Genomic DNA, 26980 nt, shown 5'->3' on the forward strand with positions numbered 1-26980 from the left:
ACTTTTTGAAAAACATTAAATCTTACCGATCGAAATTTCTGAGCAGTATTATGAATGAGATAATAAGTGCATATTAGGGATGTCAGTCGATTACAACTTTTAATCCAATTAATTCTATGATGTGTCGATGAATTAATGTAATTAATTGCAAATCATATTTGCATGTGAAAATATCCCTAAATTCCCCCCTTTTTAAAGGAACACTCCACTTTTTTTGGAAATAGGCTCATTCAACTCCCCCCCGAGTTAATAAGTTGAGTTTTACCGTTTTGAAATCCATTCAGCCGTTCTCCTGTTCTGGCGATATCACTTTTAGCATAGCTTAGCATAGATCATTGAATCCTATTAGACCAATAGCATCGCGTTCAAAAATGACCAACGAGTTTCCATATTTGTTGTATTTAAAACTTGACTCTTCTGTAGTTATATCGTGTACTAAGACCGGTGGAAATGCAAAGCTGCGAGTTTCTAGGCTGATAAGATTAGGAACTACACTTCCATTCCGGCGTAATAGTCAAGGAAGTTTGCTGCCGTAATATGGCCGAAGCAGGCGGAGTATTATCAGAAATGAGTTCCCAGCTAGTTTAGCATTTGCACATGTGCTGCGTGGTATTACTGCTCCTGCTTCGGCCATATTACGGCAGCAAACTTCCTTGACTATTACGCCGGAATGGGAGTGTAGTTCCTAATCTTATCAGCCTAGAAAATTGAAGCTTTGCATTTCCACCAGTCTTAGTACACGATATGACTACAGAAGAGTTGGTCATTTTTGAACGTGATGCTATTGGTCTAATAGGATTCAATGATCTATGCTAAGCTATGCTAAAAGTGATATTGCCAGAACAGGAGAACGGCTGAATGGATTTCAAAACGGTAAAACTCAACTTATTAACTCGGGGGGAGTTGGAAAATGAGCCTATTTACAAAAAAAGTGGAGTGTTCCTTTAATGAAATAATACTCTAAAATAAGAAACTAAAACTGCCAGCAGGTGGCGGTAAATGTCTTTCATTTAATTCGTTCAAACGGCTGATTCATTCAGGAACTCATTTAGTAAATTAATCTCAATTTAAGAATTTTTAGACATTTTGACTAGAAACAAGACAAAAATACTAAGTAAGACAAGCCTTTTTTGCAGTGTGTTTATGTAGTTTCCATTCATTCTGTAATGTCTTGTGCTATTAGGTGTTTTTTTTTCACATTCAAAACATTATAGATAAAAATCACAAAAGTTGGTACAAGAATTTTTGAATTATTCACACTCTTAAATAAATGTCCTATTTATTTCAACAATCATCACGCTGTAATTGATCAAATTGACAAGCCTACGTTTTTCCAAATCCAAAAGTTATTTGCATCACCTCGTCTTTAACGATAATTTATGTTTCCTAATTGTGAGCTAATAAATCTCTACATTATAAATATCGAATGTGGTTTAGGCGGAGCTAAGGTCCCACTGCTCTTGGGAAATCATTCTTTAAATGCACCATGAGCCACACTATATTTTATTGTTGTATCCAGGGTAAAACATCGCATAACATTTACACTACAAATGCGACAATAACCCGATCTCTCCCGTTATCGCCGCAGCTTCTGCTCTTCTTTATTACCGGCAGCGTTCGCGAGAGTCCAGAACTCTGCGCGTGGACAATCAGTAGGAGGAGGTGGGCCCAGACAGCTGCGTTGTCTATAATGAGAGCCTTCTAGTTTTGTCAGTGTAGATGGGGTGTAATGGTTCAGTCCGAGGTGCGAACACCTTTGGGACTGAGCATCTCTTCTGTCATACGCAAGCGTGACTTCGTACGGTCTACACGGGGATCCTCCCCGGTTGAGATGCTTGCGCTCGCGACGGTGCGACAGGGGTATTAAGATGCGCGTCGTTTTTGAAACGCAGGCAGTTGAGTAAACAAATCAATACAAGCCGCGATCAACAAGCGTATTCCCGCAGTAATGTAAAGATGGCGAGACTGCTTCATAACTTGCTGTTGTTGACAGTCGGGCTGACGCTGAAGATCAGAGTTATGGGATACTGGTCTCTCATCTATGGATATTGCGCGCTATGCACGGGCGTAGCGCTGCTCAAACTTGGCTGGAATATCATCCTACGACCGTCAACAACCTTTCAGTGGACGGTTCGTGAGACACCCCCAGCGTGCCTGAATGACACGTCCTTGGGAACCCACTGTTATGTTAGAATCAAGGTAAGAGAACGGTGTAAGATGGATGGATGCTTGACAGTATACGGAAACATACATAAACATAACTTTGCTTTTTTTATTCCTCAGATGTTGCTTTTTCCTTTTTTTCTTTGAAATATCAACTTGTCTCAGATGTTTTTCTTAGATTTCTTTCTTAGAAGAGAAACAAATGAGACGATTGCTGAGTACACAGCTATAAAGATTAAATGCGGATGGCTTACATAATTTCATTTTTTCAATGATTTGATGAAAATTTGATGACAAATATTAGTGCACTGAGATTATGTTTTCAGATTTGGTATCTTGCCAAACCTGAGCATGGTTTGAGATATTGTTGAGAACAATGTTAATAATGCAATAGTTCACTAGAAGCAGAAGATCAAGCAAAAGTATCAATTTGAACTCCTTTTAGCCTCATTGCTGTCTATGAGAAAAATGAAATGGATAGTTCACCTAAAAATGAAAATTCTATCATTTTACTTATCCTCATGTCCAAACTTTCTTTCTTTTGTTCTTTCTTTCTGTAAAAGAAGCTAAATAAGCTTTCCATTGATCTATGCTTTGTTAGGACAGGATAATATTTGGCTGAGATATAATTATTTTTAAAAATCTGGAATCTGAGGATGTTAAAAAAATCTAAATATTGAGAGAATCGTTTTAAAGTTGTCCAAATGAGGTTCTTAGCAATGCATATTACTAATCAGAAATTAAGTTTTGATATATTTAGGGTAGGAAATTTACTAAATATCATAGCACATGATCTTTACTTAATATCCTAATGATTTTTGGCATAAAAGAAAAATCGATTATTTTGACCCATACAATGTATAACTGTGCTACTTATAACTGGGTTTGTGGTCGGGGTCACATTTATGCTTTTGGCAGATGTTTTTATTCAAAGTAACTAACAATGTTTTCCCTGGGAATTGAACCCATGACCTTGGTTTCATAGCACCATGATTTCTTTAAGGAAGGCCATGAAGAAATTTTTAAAAGGAAAGATTTTTTTTTTTTTTTTTTAGTTGTCCGCATTCTTTAAAATGTCTTCTTTCGTGTTCAGCAGAAGAACGAAGGTAATACAGGTTTGAAACAACATGAGGGTATGATAGTAGAACATATTTTTTATGTTCGGATGAGCTATGTTTTTTCTTAAAGGGATAGTTCACCCAAAAATGGGAACATTCGGAACATAAATTAAGATACTTTTGATGATATTCCAAGAGCTTTCTGACCCTAGACGTTCAAAGTCCAGAAGGTACAAAGAACATCAACAAAATAGTCCATGTGACATCAGTGGTTCAACCATAAATTATTAAGCTATTAAGCCATTATTAAGCTACGGGAATACTTTTTGTTTGCAAAAAAAAAAAAAGGAAAGTGCACGCATGTGTCCTGGTACTCCAATATGACACTAGGGTGATGCAGGGGAGAAAAATTGTTGAATAAAGTCGTATTTTTGTTGCAAAAAAAGTATTCTCATAGCCTCATAAAATTGCGGTTTAACAACTGATGTCATGGACTGTTTTGTCAGTGTTCTTGGTTACTTTGAACGTGGAAAGACCAAAGAGGACCAGCGGGTCAAAAAAAAAAAAATCTCTGATTTCATCAAATGTATCTAAATTTGTATTCCGAAGATGAACGAGGTTTGGAACAGCATGAGGGTGAGTAATTAATGACAGAATTTTAATTTTTTAATGAACTATCCCTTTAAGGAAATTATTATTTTAAAGAGATCTCTTCGCGATTTTTCTTTCCCATTGGTTTGCTCCCGTAAGCAAGCAGTTTCCGTCACTGAGTAATCATTTAAGCAATATTCTGCAGCAGACAGCAGAGTGACCAGTTTCCCACAAAATCAGTCATTGCCTGAACTTCGCTGTCCACTTAAGTGGTGCTGAAAACTGCTCCTTAGGGAGCCTCAGGATAGCTGTGATGTATATACCTGCAGAGCTTTGAACATAACATTTAAACATTAGGTACTTTGAAACTGCACTTTTCTAAAACCGTAGCATCCTTTGAAGTCTCAGACTTGAAAACAACCACTTTAAGTTTTTTTTACTGAGGATGTAACCCATTGTAATGTGTGGTATACAAACATTTCTGAAGAAAAATATTGTAAAAGAGATCTGTGCTTCTGCTGTGATTGAGGGATTTGATATAAAACTCTGGCATTAACTGTGATCTCTGAAAGCAAAATAACAAGTGACCTTGAGGAAATGTTATTTTCATTTTTTAAGGTGAGATGATTTTTGTACACACACAACTTGTGTGTACTCAGAAGGAAAATTTTGCATTGCAAACAATGTTCTCGAAATAGCCAGACAACTCAGGGATACTATCACGTGCAATTTGATGCAGACTGTCATTTAACCGGGTATGAATTTTCCCATAAATGTCAATGCAAGATATTGCTTTAATATTAGCCGAAGCCTGCGGACACGACTCCCTCTCTCTGATGCATTTTATAGCTCTATCAAGCAGAGAGTGATGTGAGAATGGATTTTACATCAGGATGGACAGGCCTGTGTGATTAAAGAGACCATACTTCTTTCATCATATCCTCTGTTTGCAATGAAGAATAACTGCCTCTGGTTCTCTGTATGGTTTTAGGAGTCTGGACTCAGATTTCACTATGTTGCTGCTGGAGAACGAGGAAAGCCACTTATGCTGTTTCTGCATGGATTCCCTGAGTTTTGGTGAGACTCAAACACACTCGCACACACACACACACACACACACACACACACACACACACACACACACACACACACACACACACAAGGGAAACAGTTCTCTACTGGGATGCTGCCAGGCACAGATCGGAAATGTGTTGTTGTGGAGTCATTCCACATTATACACATGGAGTCATAGATAATATTTGAGACTCAAACCTTCCCTTTCATTATCTGTTATTGTTTTGAAATGTAAATTGGGCAGTATAATGTATTATACAAGTCTGAAATGTGATATGGAGTGTCGTGACATTCGTACTGTCTTGGGACCAGTGAAGCTGTCGTCTCAGTGAGCTGCCAGACTGCAGAACTGAGATCAGGACAGGACTGTGCCTAATTAATGTGGCATGGCTCCTTTCTGCTTCACTGGCCAATCTACTGCTCCAGAATCAGTGATGAACTCTTGGATGAGTAGAGGAGACCTGGAGGACGCCCTTTTCCTCTGACTTCTGCTCCACTTTAGTTTGGTGCATTCAAAAAGTGCAAGTCAAAGATTTATCTCACTGCTGAGCAATAGAGAAATGTAGAGGTTAGAATAGGGTATGTATGTGTGTGTGTGTGTGTGTGTGTGTGTGTGTGTGTGTGTGTGTGTGTGTGTGTGTGTGTGTGTGTGTGTGTGTGTGTGTGTGTGTGTGTGTGTGTGTGTGCTAATTTAACGCTCATCCATATTCTAACATATTGGGTTTGGGTCCTGAGAGCCTCTGCTGCACTGACTCATCAGAATCATAGTCTGCTTCCTTCTACTGCTTTTTAACTTTCTGTGTCCCCTGTTCTTTTCATTCTTTATAGACACAATCACTATTTAAGGTGTGCTACCACTGTGGCAGAGTACTAATATTGAATTTTACATGTCAAACTAGTTTCTGGCTACTTTCAGTCAATAAAATTGCTCCTTTAGATTTTTGCCAACATCTACTTCAATGCGATTTTTGCCAACATCTACTTCAATGCAATTCATTCTAATTTGTACGATTACTATAAAAAGGCTAAAATGATTGGTGTCTAAATAGATATCTATGTTTTAGGGAGGCAAAGGTATTATCAATATAGTGGTATTGCAATAGCAAAACTGTCTCAATATCATTGTGGTCACATGATGATATGAAACAAAAGGTCTTCAATGCAAAAAGTGTTTTAAAACAAATTTAAACTTCTTATTCTTACATAAAAAGTTTTTAAAGTTGTATTTTGGGTCATTATGCTTTAGCACAGCATCTGTCTAACAAACTAAATCTTAAAAACTTAATCCCTTCATCAAGTCTGTTTTCGCTGCACGTTTCGGGAGTTCGTTCAGGCGATTAGTTTGTCATCCGGTGTTTTCTGTGCCTCCGTTGACAGTGAATGCAGTGAACCCGTTTATTGCATGAGCTGTCAGTTTACCGTGTGTTTGGGAACGCAGTGGCCACCAGTTATGGTTCATTTTCATGGCGAATGATTGAGTCCCCTTTAAAGTTCAGGTACAAGTCCATTCACTGACTTCTTTCTGACTCAAGTTTTCTTAGTTAATGGAGTAGTTCACTTTCAGAACAAAACATTATGAATAATGTACTCACCCCCTTGTCATCCAAGACGTTCTTTTTTCAGTTGTAAGGAAATTATATTTTTTGAGGAAAACATTTCAGGATTTCTCTCCATATAATGGACTTCTGGTGCCCCCGAGTTTGAACTTCCAAAATGCAGCTTCAAAGGGCTCTAAACGATCACAGACAAGGAAAGAAGGGTGTTATCTGGCAAAACGATCAGTTATTTTCTTTAAAAAATACAATTTATATACTTTTTCGCTAGATAAGACCCTTCTTCCTCGGCTGGGATCATTTAGAGCCCTTTGAAGCTGCATTTAAACTGCATTTTGGAAATTCAAACTCGGGGGCACCATAGAAGTCCATTATATGGAGAGAAATCCTGAAATGTTTTCCTGAAAAAAAAAAAAAAAAATTCTTCACGACTGAAGAAAGAAAGACATGAACATCTTGGATGACAAGGGGGTGAGTACATTATCTGAAAATGTTTGTTCTGTAAGTGAACTACTCCTTTGAGAACATGAGTTGGAGCTCTTAATTTTGAACGTTCAAAGTGCACTGGATAGAATAATTTAACTTTAAAATGTACAAAATTTTTCCCAAGTTTTCATTTGTCTTTTTTTTATATGACAAAAAATATTATATTCTGGACTTCATATTGTGATATTATCCTATCATGAGATTTTGGTATTGTTACATCCCTACTATATTTACATGTATACCAGTGGCGTGCAGTGGTGTTCTGAAATGAGCACTTTTTTAATTAAATGTAAATACATGTCCGAGTCACATTTTATTGGTTAAATAAAAATTACTTACAATGCTAGACTAAAAATCTATATTGTATATTTACATTAACAATGTAATAGATTATTCTGTTTATTAAAACCAAGAATAAATCCCATCAGTTTAGTGTTTTTAAACATTTTACATTTATTCCAAAATGGAATAACAAATTTAAAATATATATTTTATTTAAGCAGTTATATATTTCATTTATGAACTAATGTTTTGCTGTTCTTTTTCATAATAAACCTTTTGTCGAATCATCAGCAGTAAAATTAACCTTTAATTTCAACAAGCTTGTATTTTCAGGATATTTGAAGTTTGATTTTTACTTGACAAAGTGTGAGTTGTTTACATACTTAAATTAAAATTAGTCTTCCCATTAACACCATTCTATTGTTCATTCAGACTGATTCGCAAATGCAGAATGTGCACCTCCAACACAAGAGGTTGGATTTATTGCATGAACCAATAATTGCCACCATTCGTTCTCAATTACCCCCCACCAAACCCACTGCACGCTTTAGGAGATCTGTTAAAACTCAGTGGGCTCAGGGGAGGCAAGAGAGACATGGACTCCCACTGTAACTTTACCTGCTTGGTGTCACAGTTGGACAGTTTTACTTAAAAAAAATTAAGGATTTATATGCTTTTATGTCATATTTTTTAAGAGGAGAAACTGCCTTTCTTGCCTCTTTGGAGGAAACGGCCCTGATGTATACTACGGAAAATATTAGTAATACACTCTTAAAAATAAAGGTGCTTTGAAAGGTTCTTCACAGCGATGCCATAGAAGAACCATTTTTGTTTCCACAAAGAACCATTAAGTCAAAGGCTCTTTAAAGACCTTTTAATCTTACCTTTCTGTAATCTGGAGAACCTTCTTTCACCGCAAAGAACCTTTTGTGAAACAGAAAGGTTCTTCAGATGTTAAAGGTTCTTTATGGATCCATTTAAACAAAAAAAGGTTCTTCTATGGCATCGTGAAGCACCTTTACTTTTAAGAGTGTATTATTTTACATTAGAACAGAGAGACTTGATCTAATTTAAACAAAAATGCATTCATGTTTATCCTGTAGAATTCATACTAAATATTTCTCAAAGATCTGCCCCTTGCTTTGCCAGGTTCTCATGGCGTCACCAGCTGAGGGAATTTAAGAGCGAGTTCCGTGTCGTTGCCGTGGATATGCGAGGCTACGGGGAGTCTGACCTGCCTTCCTCCACTGAGAGCTACCGACTGGACTACCTTGTCACTGACATCAAGGACATTGTGGAGTATCTGGGTAAGAACAGACTGCCTCCATTATCTCAGCCCTATTTCCATTTCACATTCCAGCCTGTCTAGAGGTTTTGATAAGGCTGTTGTAGTGGTGAATGCTAATGTAGCACTCTTCCCAATAGTCTGTAATGTGAAGGTGACCCATTCACAGATGCCCTTGGCTTTTTAGATTTGTATTGTCAGTATAGCCAGCTTAAAATGAAGTCTAATTGTCAGCCTGTAGATTTCCAATGCTACGCAATCACTAGTTAAGCTCGGCTACAATGTGACTCAAGGACAAGGGTAGATGAATGCGATATATCATGTCGTAGTTAAACTCATCTGTCTGCTTGCACAGACTGGAATGTGTGTAAGCGTCTGGTGGTGTATTATGACAGGCCGTCAATGACACGTTATTAGGATTCATGATGATGTCCTGCTCCAGGGTCTCAGTTCCTCGACATTGGAATCACTCTATTGCAGACGGTGGAAACTTCCACCCTGGCTCACAGCGATGGTGTCATTCATCCTGAGTCAGTCCTTGATGTGACACTAAATGAACTGCAGCGTGATATTATTGCAGAAGAAGAAGACTTATACATGAACCACAGTGTAAACATGATATCATTGTTTTCTGCGGTAAATTGTTAAACAAAAATTATATTTGGCAATAAACAGAAACAGTTCTGATTTTGAAGCATACTTAAAGGCACAATATGTACATTTTCACAGCTAGAGGGCACATATTCAAAACAAACAAAGAACCTCTATCTTAAATCTAAATCAGCATACTGTCATCTCAAAAACATTGCAAGAATTAGATGTTTTGTTTCCCGTCAAGACTTGGAGAAACTTGTTCATGCCTTTATCACCAGCAGGGTGGACTATTGTAATGGTCTCCTCACCGGCCTTCCCAAGAAGACCATTAGACAGCTTCAGCTCATACAGAACGCTGCTGCCAGGATTCTGACTAGAACCAGAAAATCAGAGCATATTACACCAGTCCTCAGGTCCTTACACTGGCTTCCAGTTATGTTTAGGATAGATTTTAAAGTACTTTTACTCGTTTATAAAGCACTCAATGGCTTAGGACCTACATACATTGCGGATATGCTCACTGAATATAAACCTAACAGACAATTCAGATCACTAGGATCGAGTCAATTAGTAATATCAAGGGTTCACACAAAACAAGGGGAATCCGCTTTTAGCCATTATGCCGCCCGCAGTTGTAATCAGCTTCCAGAAGAGATCAGATGTGCTAATACATTAGCCACATTTAAATGCAGACTCAAAACTCATCTGTTCAGTTGTGCATTTATTGAATGAGCACTGTGCTACGTCCGAACAGATTGCATTACTTTATGTATAATCATTTTTACTGTTAATTAATTTTAAATCAATTTTTAAATCATCTTAAATGTTCTTAAATTCTCTGTTTTTATCGTTGCGATTATTATTTTAAATTTTTTATGATTTTTATGATATTATGATTTTAATTCTTCTTATGTACAGTCGTGGCCAAAAGTTTTGCGAATTACATAAATATTGGAAATTGGAAAAGTTGCTGCTTAAGTTTTTATAATAGCAATTTGCATATACTCCAGAATGTTATGAAGAGTGATCAGATGAATTGCATAGTCCTTCTTTGCCATGAAAATGAACTTAATCCCGAAAAAAAAAAAAACTTTCCACTGCATTTCATTGCTGTCATTAAAGGACCAGCCATGAATAAAGAATGGTACCAAAACACCCTCCAACAGCAACTTCTTCCAACAATCCAACAACAGTTTGGTGAAGAACAATGCATTTTCCAGCGCGATGGAGCACCGTGCCATAAGGCAAAAGTGATAACTAAGTGGCTCGGGGACCAAAACGTTGAAATTTTGGGTCCATGGCCTGGAAACTCCCCAGATCTTAATCCCATTGAGAACTTGTGGTCAATCCTCAAGAGGCGGGTGGACAAACAAAAACCCACTAATTCTGACAAACTCCAAGAAGTGATTATGAAAGAATGGGTTGCTATCAGTCAGGATTTGGCCCAGAAGTTGATTGAGAGCATGCCCAGTCGAATTGCAGAGGTCCTGAACAAGAAGGGCCAACACTGCAAATACTGACTCTTTGCATAAATGTCATGTAATTGTCGATAAAAGCCTTTGAAACATATGAAGTGCTTGTAATTATATTTCAGTACATCACAGAAACAACTGAAACAAAGATCTAAAAGCAGTTGAGCAGCAAACTTTGTGAAAACTAATATTTGTGTCATTCTCAAAACTTTTGGCCACGACTGTACAGCACTTTGAATTACCATTGTGTATGAAATGTGCTATATAAATAAACTTGCCTTGCCTTATGGTATTTTAAAGTGTCCTAATATGGTGTTGGAGTTCCCTACAACAGGTTTAAATGCATCTAAGGTCAGAAAACATTGTAATTTTCTCATTTAATATACATTTAATATTAGAATCATTTTGCAGTGATTTCAAAACTATTGGTTTGAAGCAGTTCTAAGCTTAAAAGAGAAGTTCACTTCCAGAACCAAAATTTTAATATTATTTACTCTCCCCCTTGTCATCCAATATGTTCATGTCTTTCTTTCTTCAGTCATAAACAAATTATGTTTTTTGAGGAAAACATTTCTCTCCATATAGTAACTAATTTTCACCTCTAACTTCAAAATGTTTTTTGAGAGAATTTTTTCTGCTTTTTGAAGTGGAAAGAGTAGAAAGAGTTATGAGCAGTTATGAGCAGGTCATATAATATTTTAAAGTGTCCTACAACAGGTTTAAATGCATCTAAGGTCAGAAAACATTGTAATTTTCTCAGAATAAAAATCATTTTGCAATGATTTTGAAACGATTTGTTCGAAGCAGTTCTGAGCTTAAGGTCTGTAATCCCCTCCCTTCCATTAACCTACTCTGCTCTGATTGGTCAGCTGACCAAGTCTGTTGTGATTTGTCTTTCTGTATACAATGCTAAAGTTTAGCTGCTAACTGTGTAAACTGTAAACACTTCACTAAACAATAATGGTGGATACAATATATTATTAAACAAAGAAATTGACATTCTTAATAAATAGTGAGTTCATAGTAAATTATCAGAACTATTTCAGTAAGACAGTAATATTGTGGTTTACCTGGAAACATCACATATTAGCACAAACTTGATATTTTGAGCACTCAATTGAAAATGCACACATAATCATACTTAAAGGAGTAGTTCACTTTCAGAACAAAAATTTACAGATAATGTACTCACCCCCTTGTCATCCAAGATGTCCATGCCTTTCTTTCCTCAGTCATAAGGAAATTACGTTTTTTGAGTAAAAAATTTCAGGATTTTTTTTCCATATAATGGACTTCTATGGTGCCCCCAAGTTTGAACTTCCAAAATACAGCTTCAAAGGGCTCTAAACGATCACAGCTGAGGAAAGAAGGGTCTTGCTCTACAATACGAGCATTTGAGATTAAAAAGTATATAAGTTGTAAATGTTTTTAGAAAATAACCAATCGTTTCGCTAGATAAGACCCTTCTTTCCTCGGCTGGGATCGTTTTGAGCCCTTTGAAGCTGCATTTAAACTGCATTTTGGAAGTTCAAACTCAGGGGCACCACAGAAGTCCATTATATGGAGAGAAATCCTAAAATGTTTTCCTCAAAAAACACCATTTCTTTACGACTAAAGAAAGAAAGACATGAACATCTTGGATGACAAGGGGGTGAGTACATTATCTGTAAATGTTTGTTCTGAAAGTGAACTACTCCTTTAAAGGTTGTGGTTTAGAGACACTTGTTGGTCCAAAAAAAGAAGGTATGGACTTATCTTTTATGGACAAGCGTTTAGCGAATCCCGCATTGAACTTACCAAGATTAGAGAAGCAGTCCTCAGTAAAATGACAGCACACAACAAAAGGTTTGAATTGTATTGCTGTGTTGTTATGGAAAAAAAATACTTTTAACCTCTGATTTTTCATCGTCATCTTTCGGCAATAAAAACAAAACAAACTTGCTTTCACAGTGCAAAACACAGCCTCTCCTCGAAATGATGTGAACACACTAACTAGCGGAAGTGTTTGTGGGCAAGTCTGAGTGTTTGTATTTTGCGAGCAGGCGGGAATTATGCTAATGTGTTACCCTGTGGCGTATATCAGTAACAGGCAGAAGATTTGCAAATTTGACGACTCGTTAAGGTGGTTCAGAGTCGAATTAAGGTTTTATCGAATTTGCAAGGATAGCTACGTTACAAATTGACCTGCTTATTAAGTTGGAACTGTGGCCTAATGGTTAGACACATTGTGCTATGGTGCTTATTTAGAAGATATGAGATTGAGTCTGGCTTGCGTTATTTCTCGATCCTATTCCCTGTTTTTTTGCTACAATTTCTTGTTTTTCAATGTCTTGTCTCTCACTTTCCCTATTAATTATAAGGCATACACAAACCCAAACATGTCAGCTTTCTCCTTCTGGTCCTCTCCTCAGGATACAACAGATGTTTTCTCGTGGGGCATGACTGGGGTGGCATCATCGCATGGCTCTGTGCAATTCACTACCCTGAAATGGTGACAAAACTCATAGTGCTGAACAGCCCTCACCCCTGTGTGTTCACTGGTAAGTGCCCTATACATCTGACAAATAGACTTTCTGTTCTATCATGCCTGCCCCAAAGGCTCTGTTTTGGTTTTTGGGGCTCATTAGTATGTTCTACATCATTCACAATGAAATATTGTGGTTAGGCCCAGGGAATCACGGGGCTTTGCCCTCCATCTGTCTCGCAAAGCTCCAGCCTGGAGGAGGAGGTAATTACAGGCAGGCTTCTGGCAGAGACACGGGACCCTCTTATAATAACACTCAGTACCTGACAAGAGTGACACGTACACGACTACACCTTTTGCTTTTCTTGTTCTTTTGAAATGTATCTTCGCTTAATAGGGTGTCTTCGGTTTTAACCCTCTATTGCACGTGTTATGAAGCATGATTTGATTCCAATTTCTTACATAACATGGGTCTCATTACTGAAATCAAAAAGGTATGTTGCCTAGAGACAACACTGTGAAAAAAAAAGAAAAAGGAAAGAAAAAATAAGGATTGGAATAAAACTCTCATTTTTATGTAAAGTAATACTTAGAAGGTAGATATTCTGTATATTCATTGCATTCATATTTATTCCAATGTTGCATGTTTTTTTCTCATGGGCAGAAGACACATTTTTAACATTCAGATAATGTATAAGACTATAAATGTTTTACATTTAGGTTTATCCGCTAACAAAAGTGTAATGTGTTTTTGGTGGCTGAAAAATCAATAAGATTAGCTTTTCTGAGGGCAGCTCTCCAGAACAAAAATGTGTGTCCTCAACATAGAGCACGCTGCCAGATTTTAAATGATTTTAAAACGACTTCCAGGATCTACAGTAGTGTGACCAAAAAAATGTTCACCTCTTCATTATTAACTATTTTATTGCCAATTTATATGTGACCCTGGACCACAAAACTAGTCGTAAGTAGCGCGGGTATATTTGTAGCAATAGCCAACAATACACAGTATGGGTCAAAATTATACATTTTTCTTTAATGCCAAAAATATTAGGATATTAAGTAAAGGTCATGTTCCATGAAGATATTTTTTAAGTGTCCAACTGTAAATATATCAAAACTTAATTTTTGATTAGTAATATGCATTGCTAAGAACTTCATTTGGATAACTTTAAAGGTGATTTTCTCAGTATTAAATTTTTTTTCCACCCTCAGATTCCAGAATAGTTGTATCTTGGCCAAATATTGTCCTATCTTAACGAACCGTACATCAGTTGAAAGCTTATTTATTCAGCTCTGTAAGATCTGTATGGGTTTGTTACCCTGAGGCCACACTATACAATGATGGGTACAATGAGTGTACAATGAGGTTTCCTTTGCTTAAGATGGTCATATGTTCTCTCTTTTCTTTCCAGATTATGCCCTTCATCACCCCAGTCAGATGCTCAAGTCAAGTTACTACTTTTTTTTCCAGTTGCCATATTTCCCAGAGCTAATGCTGTCCATCAATGATTTCAAGGTGAGCTGTCAATATACTACTGTTTTTGAAGAAATTAATAATAAAAAATGATTTTATTCAGTAAAGATGAAAGAAATTGATCAAAAGTGACAGTAAAGGCTTTTACATTGTTACAACAATTAGAATTTTCTATTTATTAAACATCATCAATTATTTTTTTTTAGTAAACGTATAGAGCAACCACCCAGTGCAGCATTGGAATAATCTAACCTTGAGGTCATGAATGCATGAATTAGCATTTCTGCATTTGACATTGAAAGCATAGGTCGTAAATCTGATATATTTTTAAGATGGAAAAATGTGGTTTTACAAATGCTAGAAACATGGTTTTCAAAGAAAAGATAGCTATCAAATAGCACACCTAGGTTTCTAACTGATAAGAAAGAATTGATATAGCAGCCATCAAGTCTTAGCATATGTTTCGTTTTTTGGACATAACAAGCTTGCTTGGTAGCTCATCTGGCATTGAATTGGATTTAGGATGTGGAATCCTTGGGCAGGGGCGGAGTGGCAATCGGGACGACCGAGACTTTTCCCGGTCGGCCGGCCGAAGGATTTACACAGCGGATCACAAATTGAGCGGGCGCCGAGGTGAACGCGACCGGCCTGAGCTTATTAGAATCATTGACGTTACTAAATTCTCTGCGAATAGCAGCCAAATACTCCCACATACTCCCCCCTAAACGTCCAACCAATATTTATATCAGTTTCTCACTCTCTATCAGTGCCGGCCCTCCCGCTTCATTCCACTTTGCACATATTTTTTCGTCGTGAAGAGTCGCATGATAACGTGCATCATCACTACAACACTGCCTTTATGGTTCTGGCTTTTGTTCACACAGCGCTCGTTCCTGTAATTTTCCAGAATCAGCGCGCATTGTGAAAGGGGCTTTACTAAAGCAACAGTTATGTAGCTTACTGCATTCGGTGTTTGAAAAAGAAAAAACATTAATGATCATTCTGAAATATCCTGTTGAGTATCAGCAGGCTAGGCTCTCTCTATGGCTCTGGGTTCGGCTACAACGATACATGACCGTAGTTATCTGTGATTGGCCTGGCTGTGCGTCACTCAGAAAACAACAGGCCAATCATAAGAGAGGCTCATGAATATTAATTAGATGGGCCAAAATCGACCTGTTTTTGACAGAGCTCCTAAAAAATGAGCTGTAAAAATATATTGAGATGGATTTTGGCACTTATACCGAAAATATATATTCTTAAGGACATCAACAACTAAAATAAACCTCCAGAAATGTGTACAATATGGGACCTTTAAGACATTTTTAACCGTTAACTTACAAGATTGTTAAATTACAATTAAAGGATATTTTAATTAATACGCAGCTGTGACCCATTAAAAATACCTACATTTGTTTTCCATGGATTAATTTTATACACGCAAACAGCAGCATAAACAACAAAGTGTGAGGATTCACATGGTAACGCACCTGCAGCGCTTCTGCGAACGGAGGAAAACATTATACAGCTATATATAAAATAAATAAAATAAAGTTATTTTCTAAATAAATTATGAATTAACAAAACGAAAGAAAAAAATTAGAAACAATTAGCAGCCTATATCAAGCTATGCAGAATTTAGTTTCATTTTTCTGATGCGCTCTTGAGGCATCCTGTTTGTTTCCTTTTTACAAAAGCACACTGTTTGTTTTTATTGTGAATGTGCATTAATAAAATAAATATTTAGAATAGTTTGGAACAATGTCTTACTCTTATATGACCACAAACGAAGGAGTAGGCTATTGTAAGTTGTTTCCACTTTTACAAGGGGGAAAAAAAAACAAATGATCGTGTCGGCGCCTCCTGCGCGCAGTTAAGCATTACTAACTCGACAACGCAGCTTCATTGTCATAATGAAATACAGTCAGCCAAACATATTGAAAAACTATTTATATAAATAGTAAATAAATAAATAAAATAAATACATGCTATTTTCCCCCTTTTATTTCAGAACAAAGCCTTTAAATTTAATGGAACAATACTCATAACACAAGAACAAAAATATAAAAAGCTAACAAGCCAACAAGTTAATTTAAAATGTTGTACTTATCATTCCAATATCCACGTAAAACAAGATCTTCAGAACAAAATGAATAAATTTTAACTTGCAACGTAGCAAAGCCCCTTTTCTCTACAAAAAAGTGTTTCCAAACAGATTTTTGCGACATTTGAAGTATGGATTTAGAATTTATGTGCTAAAGTTAAACGGAAAAAGATTATGTCGACACATGAGAAATTTTATCGATAAGACATTTCCATCAGCTATATCTGTAAAAATTCCGAAGCGCTAAATTGTTTTGTGTTTTTTTTAATCCAGATAAAAAAAAAAAAAAAACTCCGCCCCTGTCCTTGGGTATGAATCCAATGAAAACATGACTCATGATGAAAGAGCTGAAAGATGAGAAATCAAAAAACAAGCTAAAACGGCATGCTTGTGATTGTCTTTTTACGTCACATTCGCTTTTGTTCATACTATTGGGGGTAAGTTTAGGTGTAGTTCAAATGGTTTGTTATTTTAAAATGTCACAGAGTTATAGCACCACTCAATGGACATTTCAAGTCAGAACTGCCGTGACATGTAAAAAAACCAACGCCACATAATACCATTCATCTGTTCCGGGGCGAATAAAACGAACACTATTTTAGCACCACTCAGTTGACATTTCACAATCTTATATGTCACGAAACATACATGGTGGTACATATTTTGCATCTTGCAAAAAAGTTCTATCAACTATGCATTCCGTTAGTTTTGCAAATTGGTATGCTTTGTCGGGTCGCGAAGAATATAGAGTATATAGAGTATTATCAGCATAGCAATGAAAGCTAACACCATGTTTCCATGATGATATCTCTCAAGGTTAACATGTAAAGTGTAAAAAGCAACGGTCCTAGTACTGAGCCTTGTGGTACTCAATATTCCAAGTTCATCAAGTGTTAGACATTGCTACCTGATCTCATGATGAAAAACCTAGGCTACCTATGGCAACTTTATCGCAAGACACAAAATACGTACCAATAAGTACAAATTCACTGCAGTTTCCAACAGAAATGAACACTAGAGGCAGTTTTCGTACACAGTTATGTTTACAGCTCCATATGTTTCACTTCCAGAATGTAATAAGCTTGCTCGGTAGCTCAGCTGACATGGAATTGGACTTGGGTTGTGGAATCCTTGGGTACGAATCCCGTGAAAAACATGACTCATGATGAAAGAGCTAAAAGATAAGAGATCAAAAAACAAGTTAAAACGGCATGCTTGCAATTGTGGTGTTTTTACGTCACATTCGCTTTTGATACTACAGTGATAGTACAGCATTAGAGTTACAGCACCACTCAGCAGACTTTTCAAGTCAGAACTGCGGTCACATGTACAAAACAATGTCACATAAAATGTACCATATGTATGTTTACCTGTTCCAGGGGAAAAAACAAACACTTTTTTTTAGGCTCACTCAGTGGACTTTTCACATTGAATATGTCACGAAACGTACATGGTGGTACATATTTTGCGTCTTGCAAAAAAAGTTCTATCAACTATGCATTCCGTTAGTTTTGCAAATTGGTATGCTTTGTCGGGTCACGAAGAATATAGAGTATATAGAGTATTATCAACATAGCAATGAAAGCTAACACCATGTTTCCATGATGATATCTCTCAAGGTTAACATGTAAAGTGTAAAAAGCAACGGTCCTAGTACTGAGCCTTGTGGTACTCCATATTCCAAGTTCATCAAGTGTTAGACATTGCTACCTGATCTCATGATGAAAAACCTAGGCTACCTATGGCAACTTTATCGCAAGACACAAAATACGTACCAATAAGTACAAATTCACTGCAGTTTCCAACAGAAATGAACACTAGAAGCAGTTTTCGTACACAGTTATGTTTACAGCTCCATATGTTTCACTTCCAGAATGTAATAAGCTTGCTCGGTAGCTCAGCTGACATGGAATTGGACTTGGGTTGTGGAATCCTTGGGTACGAATCCCGTGAAAAACATGACTCATGATGAAAGAGCTAAAAGATAAGAGATCGAAAAACAAGTTAAAACGGCATGCTTGCAATTGTGGTGTTTTTACGTCACATTCGCTTTTGATACTACAGTGATAGTACAGCATTAGAGTTACAGCACCACTCAGCAGACTTTTCAAGTCAGAACTGCGGTCACATGTACAAAACAATGTCACATAAAATGTACCATATGTATGTTTACCTGTTCCAGGGGAAAAAACAAACACTTTTTTTTAGGCTCACTCAGTGGACTTTTCACATTGAATATGTCACGAAACGTACATGGTGGTACATATTTTGCGTCTTGCAAAAAAAGTTCTATCAACTATGCATTCCGTTAGTTTTGCAAATTGGTATGCTTTGTCGGGTCACGAAGAATATAGAGTATATAGAGTATTATCAACATAGCAATGAAAGCTAACACCATGTTTCCATGATGATATCTCTCAAGGTTAACATGTAAAGTGTAAAAAGCAACGGTCCTAGTACTGAGCCTTGTGGTACTCCATATTCCAAGTTCATCAAGTGTTAGACATTGCTACCTGATCTCATGATGAAAAACCTAGGCTACCTATGGCAACTTTATCGCAAGACACAAAATACGTACCAATAAGTACAAATTCACTGCAGTTTCCAACAGAAATGAACACTAGAGGCAGTTTTCGTACACGGTTATGTTTACAGCTCCATATGTTTCACTTCCAGAATGTAATAAGCTTGCTAACACTTTTTTTAGGCTCACTCAGTGGACTTTTCACATTGAATATGTCACGAAACGTACATGGCGGTATGTATTTCACATCATTGTGGATCTTGCGCATCCACAGGTAAACGTTTTCGCAAGAATTCGTCATGAGATCAGGTTGCTACTTACATGCAGAGGATTTTAGATAATTAACACCTGTTGTTGTTGTTTTCAGAATTTAGCAGTAGGAAATTACTAGTCATCCAGTTTTTTATATCAACTATGCATTTTGTTAGTTTTGCGAATTGGTATGCTTCGTCAAGTCACAAAGAAATATAGAGTATCATCAGCGTAACATCGAAAGCTAACACCATCTTTCCTGATGATACCTCACAAGAGTAACATATAAAGCGTTAAATAAGGCAACGGTCCTAGTACTGAGCCTTGTGGTACTCCATACTGCACTTGTGATTAATATGATACCTCATCATCATCTTTAAAGTCTCATTTCCACAAAAAAAAATTAAGCAACATGCATAATAATTTCTTGAGTGCTAAATCAGCATATTAGAATGATTTCTGAAAATTGGAGGCTGTTAACAATTTGGCTTTGCCATCACAGGAATAAATTATATTTTAAAATATATTAAAATAGAATTATACTTAGTAATATTTCACAATATTACTGTTTTTACTTTATTTTTGATTAAATAATTGCAGCCTTGCAGACTACTTTTAAAATCATTTAAAAATCTTACAATGTATTTGCTTTTTGTTACTTATGAGTTAATGACACGAATGTACATATGTATAAACTGAGAAATACTACATTAGAATGTGGAATGATTTTAATTAACCAACATTTTGCATAACTGACCAGCTTTTGGGTCCAGCATGTGAATTTGTTTGTGTAAGAATTACGAATACAGAGTGAATCAGTAGGCCAAGATTATCCATCTGTCTTCAGCACACACAGCTTAGTCATTATGAATCAGTTCTGGATACACACTAGTTTTAGTGTGATGATTATTTTATGCATATTATGCGTTCTAATTGCCCAGCCTATAGTAACAACTATCGTTAAAATACAGCATGGTTAATAATCCAGTATGAAGTTGTCTAGTAAAATATAAAACAGCTAAAAATATTTAAACTTTTGTCAAATTAAATATTCTTATTTTGCATAGCAACTATAAAATCAATGTTTTTTTTTTCTTTTTAGCTCTATTTTGATGGGACCAGGTTGAATTATGGAGCCCACTTTTATATAATGTGTCTTTTTATGTACCAATATTTTAATACAGTGCAGTTATGTACGGATTTTACATTTTAAAAATGCCTGCATGTAATAATATCAGTAATCTTAAGTAATCTTGATTACATAATATATAGTAGGACAGAATTATTCAAACTCATTTTGCTTTTTCATTGCTTGCTAATGGTGATTTATAGGCACTGAAGAGTCTATTCACCAGCCGGAACACAGGTATTAGTTGTAAGGGCCGCTGGCTGACCACAGAAGACCTCGAAGCATACCTGCATGCCCTCTCACAGCCAGGGGCCCTCACTGGGGCCCTCAACTACTTCAGAAATGTCTTCAGGTATTTTTGATACAGCTTTCTTGGTGTCTTGAATGCCAAACAAGCTGCTTAGCTAATATTACAGAAAATATCGCCCTCTAGTGTCTGAAATGAATATTTATGTTTATTTAATATTATATATTAAACAATTTGCTTTTACTTCAACTGTTGCATCAGTAATGAAACAAAACAGATTTGTTTTATTGTTTATAAAGAAAAAAGTGATGTATTTATTTCAAAATGTTATAGACATAACATCAAAGCAATCTATAACGTCACGACTTAGTCGGACAGAGTAAGAACTAATTTCATAAGTGCATGTGTCCCTGTCAGGAGGGTGAGAGATTGATTTCATGCTCTCTGAACTGTGCATGAACAGCCGTTAACTCCCTGCCTATGCTGTAATGATATTCTTTTACAATGAGTTCATATCAGCATCCAATCAGCTGCTTGGTGTCACTGAGAATGCTAAACAATCAAACCGGATGTTTCAATTCATTTTAAATATACCCCAAACAATTGTGGACACCCTGGTGTAAATACTCTGCTTTAATTTGCTTGCAGAGTGCATGTGTTAGGAGCATGTGAGACGTGCATGCATGACTGAGCCCTCCATCTGCTCCTGAAGCACACTTTGATTATGTCTCAGGGCAGAGCTGCGCTGACTGTTTGTGTGTGTGTGTGTGTGTGTGTGTGTGTGTGTGTGTGTAGGTGGGCAGGTGGGTGTGTGTAGGAGGGCGCTGACATAACAGTTTCTACAGAAACTTAGAACACATAAGTCCAAAGCAGAACTGAGAAGAGAAGTGTGTCCAAACCTTTAAACATGGTCTAACCTTCTGTTTTTTTAGGGTTGTCAGAAAGTAATATAGAGACAAACAAGAGAAAATAATAGTTGAATTTATAAAAATGACCCTGTTCAAAAGTTTACATACACTTGATTCTTTGTACTGTGTTGTTACCTGAATGATCCACTGCTGTGTTTTTTTTTTTTTTTTTAGTGATAGTTGTTCCTTGTTTGTCCCTGAACTGTTCTTCAGAAAAATCCTTCAGGTCCCACAAATTCTTTGGTTTTTCAGCATTTTTGTGTATTTGAACACTTTCCAACAATGACTGTATGATTTTGAGATCCATCTTTTCACACTGAGGACAACTGAAGGTCTCATATGCAACTATTACAGGACAAACACTCACCAATGCTCCAGAAGGAAACACAATGCATTAAGAGCCAGGGGTGAAAACTTTTTGCATTTGAAGATCAGGGTAAATTTAACTTATTTTGTCTCCTGAGAAACATTTAAGTATCTTCTGTAGCTTCTAAGTGAGAAATGTACACATCTTCATTCTGTTCAAAATAGGATATTTAGGCCAAATAAGAAAAATGTAAAGTCGTGGCCAAAAGTTGAGAATTACATAAATATTGGAAATTGGAAAAGTTGCTGCTTAAGTTTTTATAATAGCAATTTGCATATACACCAGAATGTTATGAAGAGTGATCAGATGAATTGCATAGTCCTTCTTTGCCATGAAAATTCACTTAATCCCGAAAATAACTTTCCACTGCATTGTTAAGAAGGCTTCAGGGCGTCCAAGAAAGTCCAGCAAGCTCCAGGATCGTCTCCTAAAGAGGATTCAGCTGCGGGATCGGAGTGCCACCAGTGCAGAGCTTGCTCAGGAATGGCAGCAGGCAGGTGTGAGCGCATCTGCACAGTGAGGCCAAGACTTTTGGAAGATGGCCTGGTGTCAAGAAGGGCAGCAAAGAAGCCACTTCTCTCCAAAAAAAAACATCAGGGACAGATTGATCTTCTGCAAAAAGTATGGCGAATGGACTGCTGAGGACTGGGGCAAAGTCATATTCTCCGATGAAGCCTCTTTCCGATTGTTTGGGGCATCTGGAAAAAGGCTTGTCCGGAGAAGGAAAGGTGAGCGCTACCATCAGTCCTGTGTCATGCCAACAGTAAAGCATCCTGAGACCATTCATGTGTGGGGTTGCTTCTCATCCAAGGGAGTGGGCTCACTCACAATTTTGCCAAAAACACAGCCATGAATAAAGAATGGTACCAAAACACCTTCCAACAGCAACTTCTTCCAACAATCCAACAACAGTTTGGTGAAGAACAATGCATTTTCCAGCATGATGGAGCACCGTGCCATAAGGCAAAAGTGATAACTAAGTGGCTCGGAGACCAAAACGTTGACATTTTGGGTCCATGGCCTGGAAACTCCCCAGATCTTAAACCCATTGAGAACTTGTGGTCAATCCTCAAGAGGCGGGTGGACAAACAAAAACCCACTAAATCTGACAAACTCCAAGAAGTGATTATGAAAGAATGGGTTGCTATCAGTCAGGATTTGGCCCAGAAGTTGATTGAGAGCATGCCCAGTCGAATTGCAGAGGTCCTGAACAAGAAGGGCCAACACTGCAAATACTGACTCTTTGCATAAATGTCATGTAATTGTCGATAAAAGCCTTTGAAACGTATGAAGTGCTTGTAATTATATTTCAGTACATCACAGAAACAACTGAAACAAAGATCTAAAAGCAGTTGAGCAGCAAACTTTGTGAAAACTAATATTTGTGTCATTCTCAAAACTTTTGGCCACGACTGTACACATCTTCATTCTGTTCAAATGTTTACACCCCTGGCTCTTAATGCATATTTTTTCCTTCTGGAGCATCAGTGAGCGTTTGAACCTTCTGTAATAGTTACATATGAGTCCCTCAGTTGTCCTCAGTGTGAAAAAATGGATCTCAAAATCATATAATCATTGTTGGGAGGAGTTCAAATACACAAAACCACTGAAAAACCAAAGAATTTTGGGGACATGAAGGATTTTTCTGAAGAACAGTGGGCAGTTTAACTGTTCGGGATTAACAAGGTACTCAGGAACAACTATCACACACACACACAAAATGATAATTTAGGTAACAACACAGTACTAAGAATCAAGTGTATGTAAACTTTTGAACAAGGTGATTTTTATAAATTCAACTATTAGTTTCTCTAGTTTCTAAAGCCAGTTGTTTGTAATGTCTGTTCAAAATTTTATTTGTTGTATTTTCATCTGCAAGATTTTATCAGCAAACACTACCGAGCCTTGCAAAAGTAATCATACCCCTTCATTTTTTCACATTTTGTTGTGTTGCAGCCTTATGTTAAAATGCTTTAAATCGTTTTTTTCCCCCACATCAGTGTACACTCCATACACCAAAATGACAAAGCACAAAACAGGTTTGTAACAAATTATTAGCAATAAAAACTGAAATGATTCCATTGCATAAGTGTTCACACCCTTAACTCAGTATTTACTAAAAATACTTTTGCAAGGCACTGTATGTGCAATTATTTAAGAAATTTGGAATCAGCTGACAGCTCTAATTTGAGTATCATTTGTATTGTGCAGTGTCCTCCCACTGAGTCACAGTGAGGTGAAATCTCCTGTATTGCTGCTGTGGGGAGAGAGAGACGCCTTCCTGGAGCAGGACATGGCCGAGGCCTGCCGCCTGTACATCAGAAACCATTTCCGTCTCAACATCATCTCTGGAGCCAGTCACTGGCTTCAACAAGACCAGCCCGACATCGTCAATACTCTCATGTGGACTTTCATTAAGGAGGGAGAAGGCCGGAAAAACTACAGGAACTTATAATGGGGTCCTTCTCCCTCTGAGGTTGCCTGAAGAGGGAACCAGAGAAATGGCTGTGAAAACAAACCAATGTAATGATTAATGCAATCATTGTTTTAAATTTGATAAATGTAGGATATACAAAGCAAATCGAACTTCAGTGAAGCAGAAAAAGCACATTTGTAATTGGAGGGGTTGCGTAGAGAGTAGTGTGTTTAATCTATTTTTCTCAAGTTTGCACATGACATTCGCCTTAAGGTTTCTTGGTGACAGTGTTTAAAAGTGTGTTGCAAAATATCTGTGAGTAAGTTGTATTGTGTGGTGCCTTTCGACATACCATTTTGCAGCATAAAAGATGTGCCATGTCTTTTTGAGACCGAGCTGTGGGGTTGTCAGTCGTTTGTATCATCGGATTTGCTACTCTCTGTAACACAGTCTTATGGGAGTCCTAAACCCCTCCATGTCTCTTTCAGGTAGTGTTGTCTTAGTGGAAGATATTCTTTTTTGTATCTTTGACTATATTTGGCTTAAACATTTGAGAATGTCATTATTTTGATCTTCCTGTATGATAAAACAAAGTGATGTTTCAATATTGTACACTTTTTTGTATCTCTTCCTAAACACTGCATCTAAGACGGTAGAACCAGCTCTGCACCATTTTGATTTTCTAAGCAAATAAATAATAAACTCACTGACTTAAACTCATAATCTGCTCTCTGTGTTCATTTACAAAATGGTTCTGCAAAGTTAGTATAAAGTTAAAACATTTTTTAAACAACAAAAGTTGATAACTTGTATCTAATGAAGTGCTTGCAAATTTTAAGATTTTTTTTTTTTCAAATAAAAGGAGCAGAAAATTCCAGTTTTAACATAGGAATGAGGTCAATAAATATTTTCATACAGAATTTAATTTACAAACGCTACCAGTCAAACGTTTTTGAACAGTAAGGTTTTTAATGTTTTTTTAAAGAAGTCTCTTCTGCTCACCAAGCCTGCATTTATTTGATCCAAAAGCACAGAAATAAACAGTACAATTTTGAAATACTTAATACTATTTAAAATAACTGTTTTCAGTTTGAATATATTTTAATATGTAATTTATTCCTGTGATTTCAAAGCTGAATTTTTAACATCATTACTTCATTCACAATCGTTCTAATATTCTGATTTGCTGTTCAAAAAAATAAAAAATAAAAATAACATTATTATTATTAATTACGTTGAAAACAGCTGAGTAGAATTTTGTCAGGTTTCTTTAATGATTTTTGTAACATTTTGTAATTATAAATGTCTTTATCATCACATTTTGATCACTTTTGATAGAAACACAGAATAAAAAGATAATAAAAGTATACTGATTAGTGTCACGAAAATCCTCATGTTTCTGGTTGTTTGTCTTTGTTTTGCACTGGTCATTTGGTTTCTCCCTCTGTCTTCCCCCGTCTGTTGTTGATCATTTGGTTTAGTCCTTGTTTAATCATTATCTGTATCACCTGTCTTTGATTATTAGTCATCTGTGTCACCTGTGTTTGTAATCAGTCTCACCCTTTATAAGTCGTTTCCTTTTCCATTTGCTTTGTGTCGTCTTAAAGTTATGTTTACTGGTCTTTATGCTCTTCAAGTTTATGTTTAATAAACACGTTCATTGGATCGACTTCTGCTCATCTCGAGTCATCACTCTAACGCCTGCCACCACCAGTAAACCCTGACAGAAGACGACACCAAGACATTAAAGATGGCTGAGGACAGGCTATGGAGACTACGGCAGAGTGGTCGGACATTGGAGAGGTATGTGGAGGAGTTCCTCGAGCTTTCACATCAGGTGGGCTGGCACGATGCTTCACTCGGCGCTGTGTTTGTTTTGGGACTGGATGATGAGATTATTCGCTGCGATCTTCCTACCTGTCAATTCCCCTTGATCGAGCTAGTCAATCTCATTCTGTTTTTAAATGGGTCTGATTTCGAAGTTGAAGAAATTGATTCTATCAGTCCGATTGAGTCTCATCATCCAGCCCCCTCTGCCACACAGCACATCGTGCCAGCCTTCCATAAGCCAGGACCCCCCACATACCCCACCAATGGTTCCGGCCACCTGCCAACCCGGAGACACCAAGGCATTTCCGGTCGAGATGGCCTCCATTCCTGAGTTCCCGGCCAAGGAGGATATTATGGCTCTGATGGACATGGCGATTTCTCAGGAGTACACAGCACCTATTCACCTTCCTGATCCTCCGCTGGTCCTGTCCAGCCTTCCTGAAACTCCGCTGGGTCCGCCTAGCCTTCCTGATCCTCCGCTGGTCCTGTCCAGCCTTCCTGAAACTCCGCTGGGTCCGCCCAGCCTTCCTGATCCTCCGCTGGTCCTGTCCAGCCTTCCTGATCCTCCGCTGGTCCTGTCCAGCCTTCCTGAGCCTCTGCTGGTTCTGCCCAGCATTCCTGATCCTCCGCTGGTCCTGTCCAGCCTTCCTGAAACCCCGCTGGTCCAGTCCAGCCTTCAAGAGCGCCCTCCAGTGACCGCGCCG

At 37.3% G+C, this 26980-nt stretch overlaps 1 protein-coding gene across 1 annotated transcript; it reads left to right on the forward strand.

Moving 5' to 3' along the window:
• The first annotated feature begins 1626 nt into the window (after positions 1–1626).
• Positions 1627–25157, forward strand: ephx4 (epoxide hydrolase 4). The gene is made up of 7 exons (XM_073851919.1): positions 1627–2199; positions 4804–4889; positions 8357–8514; positions 12970–13098; positions 14438–14541; positions 20712–20860; positions 24242–25157. The coding sequence occupies exons 1-7, from the start codon at positions 1957–1959 to the stop codon at positions 24483–24485; spliced, it is 1113 nt and encodes a 370-aa protein (XP_073708020.1). The 5' UTR covers positions 1627–1956; the 3' UTR covers positions 24486–25157.
• The last annotated feature ends 1823 nt before the right edge of the window (positions 25158–26980 follow it).

Source organism: Garra rufa, chromosome 12, assembly GCF_049309525.1.
Source record: "Garra rufa chromosome 12, GarRuf1.0, whole genome shotgun sequence".
Taxonomy (NCBI): domain Eukaryota; kingdom Metazoa; phylum Chordata; class Actinopteri; order Cypriniformes; family Cyprinidae; genus Garra; species Garra rufa.